Raw genomic sequence first — 13572 nt, forward strand, 5'->3', positions numbered from 1 at the left:
AAAGTTTATTTAAACATTTATCAGAGTAAATGATAAGGATAAATTCCTTCGACCAATTTGCTGTTTTTTCTTATTATTTCTAGATGTTTACGCATTTTTTCACTTACCACAAGGTTGAACGATCAGGTGCGACAGTTGCTAGATAGTTGTTCTGTGACTTGTGCGTTGAAGTTCTTCTCAATATCGTTAAACTGACCTAAAATAGAATTTCCAAAAATACCAGCCCACACGTTCAATTTCTGAGGGTTTTGTGTGTGCACCTCGTGAAAAACCCCTCAGCCCAGTACCGACAGTTATGCCGATTAACTACACCGTTCAAAAAGAAAGTACACTCATCCGAAAACACACATTAAATAGGAAATTATTATCATTCGCCACTCGTTCACTCACAGTTTCACAAAATTGCAAGCGACGATCAAAATCGTCTTCGTTGAGTTCTCGTACCAACTGAATTTTGTGCGGGTGGAACTTGTGTTTTTTTAATATCCTTTGGACACTGGTACGATTCACGCCGGCTAATTTTGCATTGGCTGATTTTCTTGTACTCAGCGTACTATCCATGGCAACTTGGCCCAATACGAATACCTCCATAGCTTCATTTACTACAGGGTTTTCCCTCTGCCTCTTTTTATTCATAACGGAACCAGTTTCGCGAACAATTTTGCCATAAAGGTATTTTTCAGGATGGCATTCATTGAATATCTGCGGAACCCGATTGCTGCATTCATTATTTTGAAAATAAAGTTCGATTATTTCCACTTTTTCTGCAAGTGAGTACACCATAATTGTTAAAAAGTTTAACGATATTGAGAAGAACTTCAACGCACAAGTCACAGAACAACTATCTAGCAACTGTCGCACCTGATCGTTCAACCCAGTGGCAAGTGAAAAAATGCGTATAGTAAACGCCACGAATGTTTGGGAGCGATTCATCGGTCGCTACCATGTGAACTAATCTGTTCAAGGTCACATAAAACTTAATTCCAGTGCCGTTGTGTTTCAAGTCATATAATAATCAATATATAATCTGTTGTAATTTGTTGTTTTAACTGTCAAAGTCTTGTCAAAACATATATTTGGTTATAAATATAAAATGGAATGCCCCATTGGTCGCACTGCAGGCACACCAATGGACTGACGCACAAAAACGAATCAATCAAAGAAACGCGATATAGTATCGTCTTTGTCAATCACGCTAACATTTTAGAATAAGTAAGAGGAGAGCAGGCAGATGATTAGACCGGGCTTTAAAAACCTACGTCTGCGGTAAAAATTTACGTTTTTAATGTAAAAATGATAGCGCGCGTGTCGATTCTAACTTCATCAAGCGATGAATCACTCCCAAACATTCGTGGCGTTGACTCTAAACATCTAGAAATAATAAGAAAAAACAGCAAATTGGTCGAAGGAATTTATCCTTATCATTTACTCTGATAAATGTTTAAATAAACTTTTCAAATTTCAATCCTTCATATTTTCTCAACGACTCGACCGATTTTCAAAAACGAAGCGGGAAAGTATAGAGAATAAAAAGCCCTTTTCATTGCGGTACCACTTGACCCCCCTTCCCATTTGAAAAAAGTTGGGGGATGACACCCCCGCTTAGAGGGTTGAAGATTTTGCAATCATTTTTGGGGCAAAAGTTGTCCCCCTCACAAACAAAATTGACGTGTTTTTTAATTTTTGAAAAAAAAATTACCCTGGCCGTTATGCCTTGCGGAATGTTTTCGATGGGCCACCCTGTATGTTATTATAAGCGTTAAGGAAATTTTATTGCAGTCTAATTTAAGTCTAAAAGTATTTGATAACTGGATTTTATACAGTCTCTTTTATATCAGAATTTTCCTTGTCATTTTCTTATTCAAAGTTATACTTTGTATTACAGGGGTGGGTAAATGAATACCCTGAAACGTACGACCCTTCAACCTATCATATTTCACAAACACAATCAGTATTTTTACGCTTACAAGGGAATTTACTAAGAATTAGTCATTCTAAAAGTAAGGTGCCTAAAAGAGCTATGTGGAACGAACATGAAATTAAAGCACAATTCGCTAATCATAGGATATATAACCTGCTTGATGCTAAGCTATCATTGCTTCCGGATGGTTTGACTAAAATAAGGTAATAGTGTTTAATAAATTCTTAACTAAGTAATATTAGAGAAAATATAAATGAATATTTGCAGACTTTGGAGCAAAAAATATCCAATATGCATAACGCTGAGCAACGACCAAGCCAATTTTGACCCTTCCATTCTTAAAATGGAAATGGATGACGAGAAGGAAGAGAAAGAGAAGCAGACTGAAAAAAGAAAGTCGCCTAAATTGAAAAAGAAATTTATTTTTAAGAAAAAGGAATATCCATATATGGTAGGTAGTTTTATTTTTAACAGATTTTTTTCTCTCGCTAGCTACTTACACCAAACTATTGAACTTAAGTTAGCTTTTGTTGTATATTACACGAAAAAACTTTGTTCTGTTATACAATCAGAGCTGCCACAAGTCACTTTTTCAAAGACTTGTGTTTTAAGTAATTTCCGGTGAAACAGGAAGTGACCAAAAACAATGGGCTCTTTCACTATATTTTGGAATTAGCATAATTGAATAATGCAATTAATTCTAGAATCTTCTGCTATCTCACTTTCGAAAAATTTGAAGTCGTTCTTAAGAAAATAAATAAAAACAAAAAGCCCAGAATAAAAATCCGCACCTTATTTTTAATACGTCACACCTGGCATGTTGAAAAGCGGCAACACGGCCGGGCCACCATGCTGACCCACCACCACCTCCACACAAGGCCATTCAATCTTTTCCAATATGGCGGAGTTAGAAGTGCTTTATTTGGCGCGTATTTTAAAACCTCTTTTATTTCCAAATAGACATTTTTCACACAAATGTCGGGTTAGATTACGTAATATTTCACTAATTTTTTAATATACAGGGAGTCTAAAGCTCTCCACATAAGTATGGAATTTTTTGTATTATTACTTTTATGAAAACATCAGTTAGTTACTTTTTATAAAAAGGTCTGCTTTCTCAGAAAATAGGTAGGTAGTGTACTAGTTTGTAAATATTCAAACTTGAGGTAGCATATATAGGGGGTGTTCAAAATCATCGGAAAAAGAAATAACCAGAAATATATGACAGAAAATAGCAATATAAACTAAATATTCAATTGCAAACACTTACCTACCATAGTTTAGAATTTACTCCACGTTTGATAAATATATACTATTATGGACAGTATAGGAAGTTACTTGTCTTAGTAAAAGCCTTGGTAAATGCTCTTGGTATTATAAACTACACTGGCTTGGGTCAAAAAATATGGAATACTTTTCTTATGTTTTGCAGCATTACACAAATGGGAATAAATTTAAACTATAATAGGTGAGGATAACTAAAAAATATAATATGTGTTTCAAGATTTTATATAGAAAAAAAACTAAATACCTTTTTATAACGTCATTTCTTTTTTTTGCATAGTTCTTCAATAAAATATTGGATATTCTGAACAAGATGGATTTAATAATAAATTCTGACGTATGTGAGGGGTAATTGTGATCTAAAAAAAGACTTACATCCAGGCCATTTATATTTTCAAATGTGAATGTTGTCAATATCTTTCTGTGATCTTTTTGATGTAAAAAGCTTGACTATTCTCCCAATATTTTACTTGTAGCAAGGTAAGTGTAGGCTGTAGTCATAACCAGGGGGGTGACAGTGATATAGGAAAATTGGAAACAGTCATTAGTGTCATTCCTGTCATCTCCTGACGACAAGTATGGCCGCCTAGACAAGGACAGCAATGTTTCTCTCTAACTATTGTCTAACTTCACAGTTTAGAATTGACAGATTTCAGAGACAACTTCAGATTTGTTCTAGAACAAATTTCGACGCCATTTTAATTCTCTCCGTTTAGTTTTGTTTTGTAAATTCAATTTGATATTTCGGCAGAAATTTATAAATATAAAGGTAATAAAGCATATAAAACATATATTACATGAAAAATCCTGGAGAAAAAGACGTTTCTGCAGTACTAGGTATGTCCCATGTATATTAAAAATAGGTAGTAAATAAACACTATTTCTGTATTTTTTAGATGCAAGAAAATTTTGTTATGTTTATGATCGGCGATTTTTTTGAAAATGGAAACAATTTACAGCAAGGTAAGATCATTTTTAACTATAGCCAACATTAGTTATCTCCAGTATGTGCGATTTATTGTCAATAATGCAATAAATCTGACTGATACAATCCGATTGTTATCCGACTAAAAGTCTCTTTTTGCTTCTTTTTGATTTATAAACCAGGTCTCTTTTTTTCATGTTCCTGCCCCCGTTTTCTGTCCCTGATGGCTGTGAATACGTGTATTTATTTACAAATTACTGTAAGTCATGCTTACTAATTTACGTTAAAATTGCATATAATTAAGTAATTGCTGTTGAAATCATTCAATTCTTTATTTTTTATATATATATTTAGTCACGTTGTCTCATATTTCAAATAAATATGTTTGAATAAAATTTTGTTTTGTTTTACTTATGATAAGAAAGAGTACAAAATACATTTAAACTGAAAGAGGGCCCGCCATTGGATAACCGGAAACGGAAATAAATACGAAGCCATCATGTCAACCTGTCAATTGGAAAATTAGTTCTCCAGACGACAACGAAGGCTTTCGGTGGCGTATCGTGTTTCCACGATTTAACACAGAGTTGACACTTCTTTCTAGTTAATTATTTTATGGTCATAACTACATCCTCACTAGGGTAACAGAGGCTTTGGCCTTTGGCCTTTTTGAGGCATATTTAATGCACCGATCTTACCCTAGAACTACTAGTAGGAGTGAAATTATCTCTTTTAATAGCCGTCAACCATTTTTTACGAGGCTCGTCATTTTTGGGGAATATAAAAGCAGAAACCTTGGGACCCCCTCTATAATTATCGTGACAATTTGGAACAGAGCATGTAAAAGGTATGCTACAATAAAATGTTACTACCTATCTTTTGATTATTGTAAGTAACCATTATAAAGTACTATGCAGACTGGAGGTGAAGGCTTTTTAGTTCTTACCTTAAAATAATTAATAATAGGGTACGACAAGCACAAAAGTTCTCTATGTGGAATATCTGGTTTGGATTTTTATTACACTGTTATTTTATCACAATTTTCTGATCACACCTTGCACTGAACACTAAGAACTAAACAAACGTGTTGCAGAAGCACAACAAACTAGAGATAATTAATTATTTCTGGTATGCAATCGGAACGAGAAACCACTACCGGCTTTTCAGGTTAAAGGTAAACAATTTAATAATGCGCTGCCTTCGTCGCCATATTTGCCTTGCCCATATCATGTTGATTGGCCTTGAGTTGAGGTGGTGCTAGTCAAATCAAATCGCAATGTTGCCAGTTGTTGGCTGGCGCACGAGCACGGTTCTGCAGTGTGATTGGGCGTATTTTTCATACGTCATCAATTGGCGCTTTAAAATTATTTCAAATTAAAGCAATTTTGAGGGCCTATAAAAAAATTATTCAATGTCATGGAACTATTTTTTTTGGATAAATATACTGAAAATAGTCTTCTATTTCAGATTTTATCCTTGAATTGGGTATTTAATTTTTTGTGAAAGAGCCCATTGAATACGTCATCGATCCTAATTTATGTCATACTAACATACCACATTTCGTGTTTTTATCTGAAAAAATAAAAGATACATACATACGTACTGCCATTACTCGCTGACGAGTATTCGACACGCATCAAAAGATGGTCACGCAAGGCGTTTTCTTTCATGAGCTTTTCTGTGACTGAAAAGCCCGATACGTGATGTTATTTGCCTACCGCACTCCGGACATTCGAAAATCTCATTGCTTTGTTGCCTCTTTACTTTTTGGTTGTCGCTGTTAACTGAGTTTACAATTCTTCTTCATTGAGTTCTATTGTGAACTGCTTCTTCCCAATGATTCTGCATGTTAATCCCCTTTAAGTTTTCGTGGAAAATGTCCTTGTACCTTTTGAGCTGTCCACCTGGCCTCCTCTTACCGTCTGCAAGCTCACCGTAAAGCAGAGATTTTGGTATGCGGTTTTCTTGCATTCTGCATACGTGACCAGCCCATCTTAAGCGGGATTTTGTAACCATGTCTTCAATACTCTCGCAGTTAGCTTTTTCAAGGACCGATACATTTGAGACATGATGGAACCACCGGATTCTTAAGAGTTGTCTAAGGTGTCTCTGTTGCAACTTGTTTAAAGCGTTCATGTGTCGGCGGTACGGCACCCATGTTTCGCTCCCATATAACATGGTCGGGATTATAATTGCTCGGTACACTGCTAGTTTCGTTTTTGTACTCAAGTCATGATTGTAGAAAATCCTGTCTTTTAATTTCCAGAATGCTCTTGAGGCGCTGCTAATCCTGTGCTGAATTTCAGAGTCTATATTGGCCTTTTCGGAAATCAAACTGCCGAGGTAATTAAATTCCGCTACATATTCCAGTAGCTCTTCTCCGATTTTTATAGCATTGGAAAAAAAATAAAAAAGTTATTGGGGTGAGCCACTTTTGAGACGCGCCCGGTATATCGATTGCATAAGCTAAGGGCTGGAGGATTTTAAAGTACTCTTCGAGAGTTCGAGATAAATTTCTTTCGTTCATCTTTCGGGCTACATAACGGAGTCGGAGATTCACTTGAAAGACAACAGACTCACTACGCACGTGTTACATGACAATAATATTTAAATCTGGTTCCGAAAAACTAACGTTTTATTTGCTAGTGGTATTGAGCATTGTTTTTTTATTCTGTTACTTGGCTTTGTTTAAAAAGGTATACTGCTGTTAAAAATGTATCATACAAATATATAAAAATCTGACTTAAGTCTTTTATAAAAAGACTTAAATTTTTTTAGTGACTTAAGTTTTTTCTAAAAAGACTTAAATCTTTTTCTATTTCGGAATAAATTTAAATCAGAAGTCATTTTGAAAAAGACTTAAATTTTAAGTCTTAAGTCAGCTTTCGAAAAATGACTTAGTCATTAAAATTTGGGCTTGCAGCTCTGTACAGGGTAGCGCCTCTCATACGCCGCGGAAGCTCCAAGGAGAACGGTAGTTTATATTGAAATGAAATTTTGGCAGCATATGTACGTTAACTGAAAGCATTTTATAAAAATATATAGAATTATACAGGGTGTCCCCAAAAAAATACTCATCAAAGTTGTGTTTTTTGTAATGGAACACCCTATATATTAATTGATTTTTGCATTCTGGGAAAAAAATAAAGATGAGTTTTATTAAAGAAGTATATACCTAAAATCTAAGGATTTTGACATATTTCACATTTTATGAAAATGAAGAGTAAATTTTAAATTTCGATAACAGCTATCTAAATTTTAGTTGACTTTGTATAGCCTGATATTAAATTACAGTAACCATTGTATGTTAAACCAAATTGAAATTTGATTCGAAAAGTTATAAGAGATCAGTCACATTTAAAAGCAAGTTACTCATTTATTTTAAATGGAACACCCTGTATATTTTTCCGGTATTCAATGCAGAATTTATATATCTTTAAAATATTATTAAGGTTGCCTACCCCTCAGACAAAGAGATTCCTAGATATTTTAGTTTTTATGATTTTGCATCAGTAGATCTTTATTATTTGAGAAAATCTAGGGTGGCTGTGTGATATACCTTTTGTTAATTTAACAAAAATTAAAGATTGTAGAGTAAAATACTCAACGGTAATATAAAGATACACGTTTAAAACATATTTTAATTATTACAGAATTAAAACTAGATATAAACCTATAATTATGTGACAAAAATTAGCTAGATGAAATCAAATGATCAAAATGCTTTCTTTCCTGATGTTAACTGCATTAAATGATTGCCTTTTCAAAAGGATCTTTTTATTTTAAAAGGCATTATGTGGAGTTCTACCTCGGAAAGCAGCTACAATAATATCTCTCATGTTGTCGACAATAGTTGGTCGAGTTTTGTAAACATTGTCTTTAACACATCCCCATAAAAAAACAGACTAGATAAAATCAGGACCATTTTTCTATTAATTGGTGAATGCAGCGTGCATATAGAATCATATCAATTCTCTCTGATGTAGGATAAGTTTGCATTTTCGGCAAATTTCTGAGAATTTTTTTTGTTTTAACTGACACAAAATGATAACTAGTTGTTAAAGTTGGACTAATTAGACAGCTATGTTGAAGTAACGTCAGACATATCATAGCCACCTATATTTTATCAAATAATAAAGATCTACTCAGATCAAATCATGTAAATTAAAATATCTAGGAAAATCTTTGTTTGAGGTGTAGGCAACCTTAATAGTATTTTGAAGAGACATGAATTCTCCATTGAATGCCGGAATAATATACTGGGTGTTCCATTTAAAATAAAAGAGTATCATATCTCTTAAGTGCGACCAATGTTCAATATTAACTTTGTCTCACCCTGTATAACTTTTAGGATCAAGTTTTAATTTGATTTAAAGTACAATAGTTAATTTAACTACATATTAGGCCATACCGGGTAAATTCCAATTTAGATAGCTTTTATTGTAATTTAAAAATTGTTCTTTATTTCTAGAAAATGTTAAATATGTCAAAAACCTTACATTTTAGTCATATACTTTTCTTATAAAACTCACCTTTATTTTTCTAACAGAATCCGGAAATCAATTAATATATAGGATGTTCCATTACAAAAAACACAACTTTGATATGTAACTGTTTTTGGGGACACCCTGTAGAACTCTCTATATTTTTAAAAAGTGCTCTGAATTAACCTACATATACTCACAAAAGTTCACTTCAATACAAACTGTCGTTCTCCCAGGAGCCTCCGCAGCGTATGAGAGGCGCCACCAATATGATCGAAACAAAAACCGGCGTCTGCAATGGCTATGAAATGAAGATCCCTGTCATTTATATGTAAAATTACAGGAAGAATATCATCGATCGCCATTTCCAAGCCAACTGGAGTTTATATTACAACAAAAAAGACAAATACTCTTTATTACTATATTTATCAATAGGAACTTTCATCTGTTTTTTAAGGCTCAGCGATTTAGCAAGCTTTCTGAAGATCAAGATATGGATTTAGATTTAGATTCCGATTCCAGAGCAAGCACGCCTTCTTCAGAACCACCGGTAAACAAAACAAAAATGCGCAAATGATATAACATTTTTGAACTAATCATTTTAGGAGTCAAATCCAGAGGAAGTTTTTCAGCTCCAAAAACAAGATGACAAAAATGAAGATGATGATATGCATTCCATACAAGACGATTGGTCCGCGAGTTCACGAAATGTAAGCGTTGGTTTATTAAATTCTGAATTTAAAATTTGATGTAATTGTTTCTAAGCGGACTTACATTTTAGGGTAGTCCTGTAGAAATAAAGCTTTATATTTTTGGAAGAACTGACAGAGAAAAAGAAGACTGGTTTAGACGTTTGGCAGCAGCTACGCATCATCACGATGAAATAAGTGTAGATGAAACAGACAATCTTAAAGGCAACATAAATTTACTTGAAGATGCCAAGACTCAACTTGAATACATCAAATACATGACATTTTTTAACAAAGTAATTTCACACATATCCAGTTCTTTATAAATTCCTTGCGTATATAACATTCTTTTTGATTTTCTTTTAGCTTAATGTGAAAAAAACAAGGGATGAAAAGTCTGCTATAGAGAAACAAAATTCTGCAGATAAAGAAGATCCAAAAACTGAATCTCAGTTATGGTTAAATACTTTCATAGGTATTAGAGTGTATTCCATTTTTATATTTATATTTTTCAAAAAATTATTATTTAATGCCTATTTCTATTATACAGGGTGTCCCAGAAATAAGTGCAAATATTTTAACTGGTAGTATAATTCAACCCCAGAAACAATCCTATGAGGTTTTTAACGCGAAAAAATTTTTTTTGAAAATTCGAAATTTTTTTAAAAAAATTTTGGAAATTTTTTTTAGTTCTTAGTTAAAAACATAATAGACCGATAGCTGGCTACATAAAAAACCTTATCATCATTACGTGGCTAATTTTTTGTGTGAAGTATCCTTTTGTGTGGCCATTGTGAAATAGTCATGTCTGCCAGCGCGATCCCGGGGCTTAAAGCGGGGGTGGCCAATCGAAAGGGTGAAATTTTGACACTAAAAATATTATAAGGTACACGAGTTATAATTGCCAAATAGCTTTTATTTATTATTAGGAAACGTGTAAAATTGTTGACAGACATTTTTCTCGTGGCTGAAATGCCGGCAGACAACGCGAAAGAGGCATATAATTTTGACAAAAGAAAATCATCGCATACATGCATGTCGGTTGGTGGAATGTGTTGTTTATTGTTAATTAATTTAAAAAGCCGTATGCAAAAGGGCAGACAATAAAAATCGTTATTGAAATAATAAAAAAATATATTTATAATATAATCGTATATTATATGATTTATCTATACTTAAATGGATGAGGCGGCCAGCGTTCCCTGAATAAAACATGCCTCTTTCGCGTTGTCTGTCGGCATTTTGGCGACTAGAAAAATGTCTGCCAACAATTTTCCACGTTTCTTAATAATAAATAAAAGCTATTTTCGCAATTATAACTCATGTATCTTATAATATTTTTAGTGTCAAAATTTCACCCTTTCGATTGACCGCCCCCGCTTTAAGCACCGGGATCGCGCTGGCAGACATGACTATTTCTTAATGGCTACACAAAAGGATACTTTACACAAAAAATTAGCCATGTAACGATGATAATAAGGTCTCTTAGACTATAATTTCTTGATAATATGGCAACATAGGTGTTAGTTTAAATTTACAAGAAAGAAAATTCAGAAAAGATCCAGTGGTTCTCAAAATTTTAGCAAAAAATCATTTTTTTTTTTGGAAATTTCCAAAGTAAAATAACTCCGTTATTTTGGACTTATTTGGAAAACGATAAAGAGAAAATATGTTTTTTTTATTGAGATCTACCACTCCTTAAAATACTTGCACTTATTTCTGGGACACCCTCTATATTCAAATAAAGGAATTGTCGTGAGTTGTACAATATTTTTTATATCTTTACAGGAAGAATATTATTTGATTGTATGAGAAATCCAGATTTTATGAAAAAAGTTCAAAACCGAATACAGAAAAAGCTTCAAACAATTAAACTTCCATATTTTATTGAAGAGATTACCATTACTGAATTAAATTTGGGTAAAACGCCGGTTTTTATATTAAACAACGAGAAACCAGTCTTGGACGAGAGAGGATTGTGGGTAGATTTAGATGTTAATTATGAGGGATTGGTGGTACTGACATTACAAACAAAACTGAATCTAATGAAATTAAAGAATCCACCTGGAAATGGTAAGTTTTTATCGGTTTTTGTCTACATATGAATATAGGACATTTGAACTACTATTTTTTGCACCTTTGGAGTTATCCATTTACAAATTATGAAAATATTTAAAAAGAATTAAAACACGAAAGTCCTTAAAGAATAAAAATGGTATAGTAGTAGAAATAATATACATTACAAAACAATAGTCTAACGATGTCACTTGGAAATAGTAAGTTTCTCTCGGTTTTTGTACAGGGTGTCTCATTTTGGTTGAAATCATATGGGTGTCCATCAAGGGTGTCCCATTGTTAGTGAAGATAGAAGGGTGCGGTTTGCACAGATCTGTCCCACTTTTTGTCAAACGGAATATGTTGTAAACAAAATTTTCATATCCCTCTTCGTTTCTGAACTAAAGGGTCTTTTTGAAAATTTTGCAATTCGGTACACACCCCTTATCTCTGTTATTGTGAAAGGTATTGAGAAGGTAACGTAAATCTCTTGTCGTAGGTTTTAGTATCTTGGTAGTAGGCTTATTGGTCTATAGTTTCTGATATGTCTTCTTTGCTGCCTTTCTTATAAATTAGAATTATGTTGGCGCTATTCCAGTCTTGTGCTATGTGTTTTCTCCCTAGACCAGCTGGTGTATATAATTAAATAATATATTAAGAGAAATTACATTATATACAAACAAAATTGAATATAATGAAGTTGAAGAATTCACCTGGAAATAGTAAGATTTTCTAGGATTTTGTGCACATATTAATATGGGACATTGAAACTACTATCTTTTGCACCTTTGGAGTTCATTTACAAATTATGCAAATATTTAAATCCATAATAAAATAAAGATAGTTTATTAATATAATTATATACGTTTCTCTTGGTTTGTGTACATCTGTACAAACGAGACATTTGACCTACTATTTTTTGTTCCTTTGGAATTCATTAATAAATTGTTCAAGGGTCAATAATGAACGTTGACGACTCCCATGTTAACAATATTTGTGTATCACTCTCGGTCTTTGGAGCAATTTATCCGAGTTTAAGCCTGTCCATTGCCGCAAGTTCCTCAACCACGATAGCCTCTTGCGTCGAATCCACTTCTTCCCTTCGATTTTTCCATTAAGGATCAGTCGGAGAAACTGGAGGTCCTCTGGTTATATGGCCAAGCTATTCAAGTTTTCGGCGCTTGATAAAATTCAGAAGTAGTCTGTCATGCTCTATTCTTCGAAGAACTTCTTCATTTCTGGTGAACTATTTGAGAGCAGCGACTTAAACTTCTGAAATGCATTTCTTGCTTGTTCTACCGGTTCTATGCGACATCTGATTTCGTATGAAGGTCGATATGTTGGTTAATCCAACAGCCTAGGTATTTAAACTCCACGCCACTCTTTCCAACGTTTCTTCATTCAACAATAATGAGGTCTTGCCAGCATCTATTTTACTCACAACCATATATTTAGTAGTGATGGGTTGTTATTTAACTATCTGTTATTTTTTAACAATTATTTATAAATAACATAACGCAACCGTTACTACTTCTAAAAAATAACAGATATAAAATAACGACACGTAGAGATCGGCCGCTCGTGAAACGAAAAACGAAGTCAGCGCTCTGCACCGCCACGAAATTCTATGCTGCTCGAAGCAATTCCAAAAAACAACTAGTATGGTTTTAAAACCTGTTATTTCATCAGCCATCGATACAGGCGGCGAGACAACGGACAACGGAGTGGGGAATGCGCTACGGCGAACGTAGCTGCTTCGGTCGATACCGCTTAAAAATAATAGGATATAAAAGAAGCAGGTTCCAGGTGGATGACACTTCTTATGGGAGAACTGGAAATGGTTGAAAACTTGACTACAAGCGATTTTCTAGGAATCTTCCTTACCGATAAATTATTGACAAGAGTGACAGATAAAACCTTGACATTCTTTCAGTATAACTGTTCATCTCTTTTTCTTTCTAAAGTGTGCGTTGAAAGGAGACAAAAACAATTTTTTGTAACCCATAATTTGTTATTCGAACACCACTTTTCTCCTTGTCGGGTCGTTGACGTTGACTTGTCGCCATTTTATTTCTTTTGTTTACAAGCTGCAGTTTGCTTTTAAATTGAATACATAAATTATTTAGGCAAATATAGGTTTTTGATAAAACTCCTTGGACTAACGTGTAGGTAAGTGTTGATAAATAAGTTTTTTTTCATCTTAACAGGCTCATT

General features: G+C 33.6%; 1 protein-coding gene across 3 annotated transcripts in view; it reads left to right on the top strand.

Moving 5' to 3' along the window:
* Positions 1-13572, top strand: part of LOC115879355 (testis-expressed protein 2) — a 32682-nt gene that overhangs the window by 14244 nt on the left and 4866 nt on the right. For all 3 annotated transcript variants that reach the window (XM_030896135.1, XM_030896133.1, XM_030896134.1), the window contains 7 exons: positions 1886-2124; positions 2189-2372; positions 9072-9164; positions 9220-9324; positions 9396-9599; positions 9670-9778; positions 11092-11376. In XM_030896135.1, the coding sequence (XP_030751995.1) occupies positions 1886-2124; positions 2189-2372; positions 9072-9164; positions 9220-9324; positions 9396-9599; positions 9670-9778; positions 11092-11376 (1219 nt within the window). The remainder of the gene's footprint in view (positions 1-1885; positions 2125-2188; positions 2373-9071; positions 9165-9219; positions 9325-9395; positions 9600-9669; positions 9779-11091; positions 11377-13572) is intronic.

The sequence above is a fragment of the Sitophilus oryzae genome, unplaced genomic scaffold, assembly GCF_002938485.1.
Source record: "Sitophilus oryzae breed Bouriz unplaced genomic scaffold, Soryzae_2.0 scaffold_1576_pilon_pilon, whole genome shotgun sequence".
NCBI classification, from domain to species: domain Eukaryota; kingdom Metazoa; phylum Arthropoda; class Insecta; order Coleoptera; family Curculionidae; genus Sitophilus; species Sitophilus oryzae.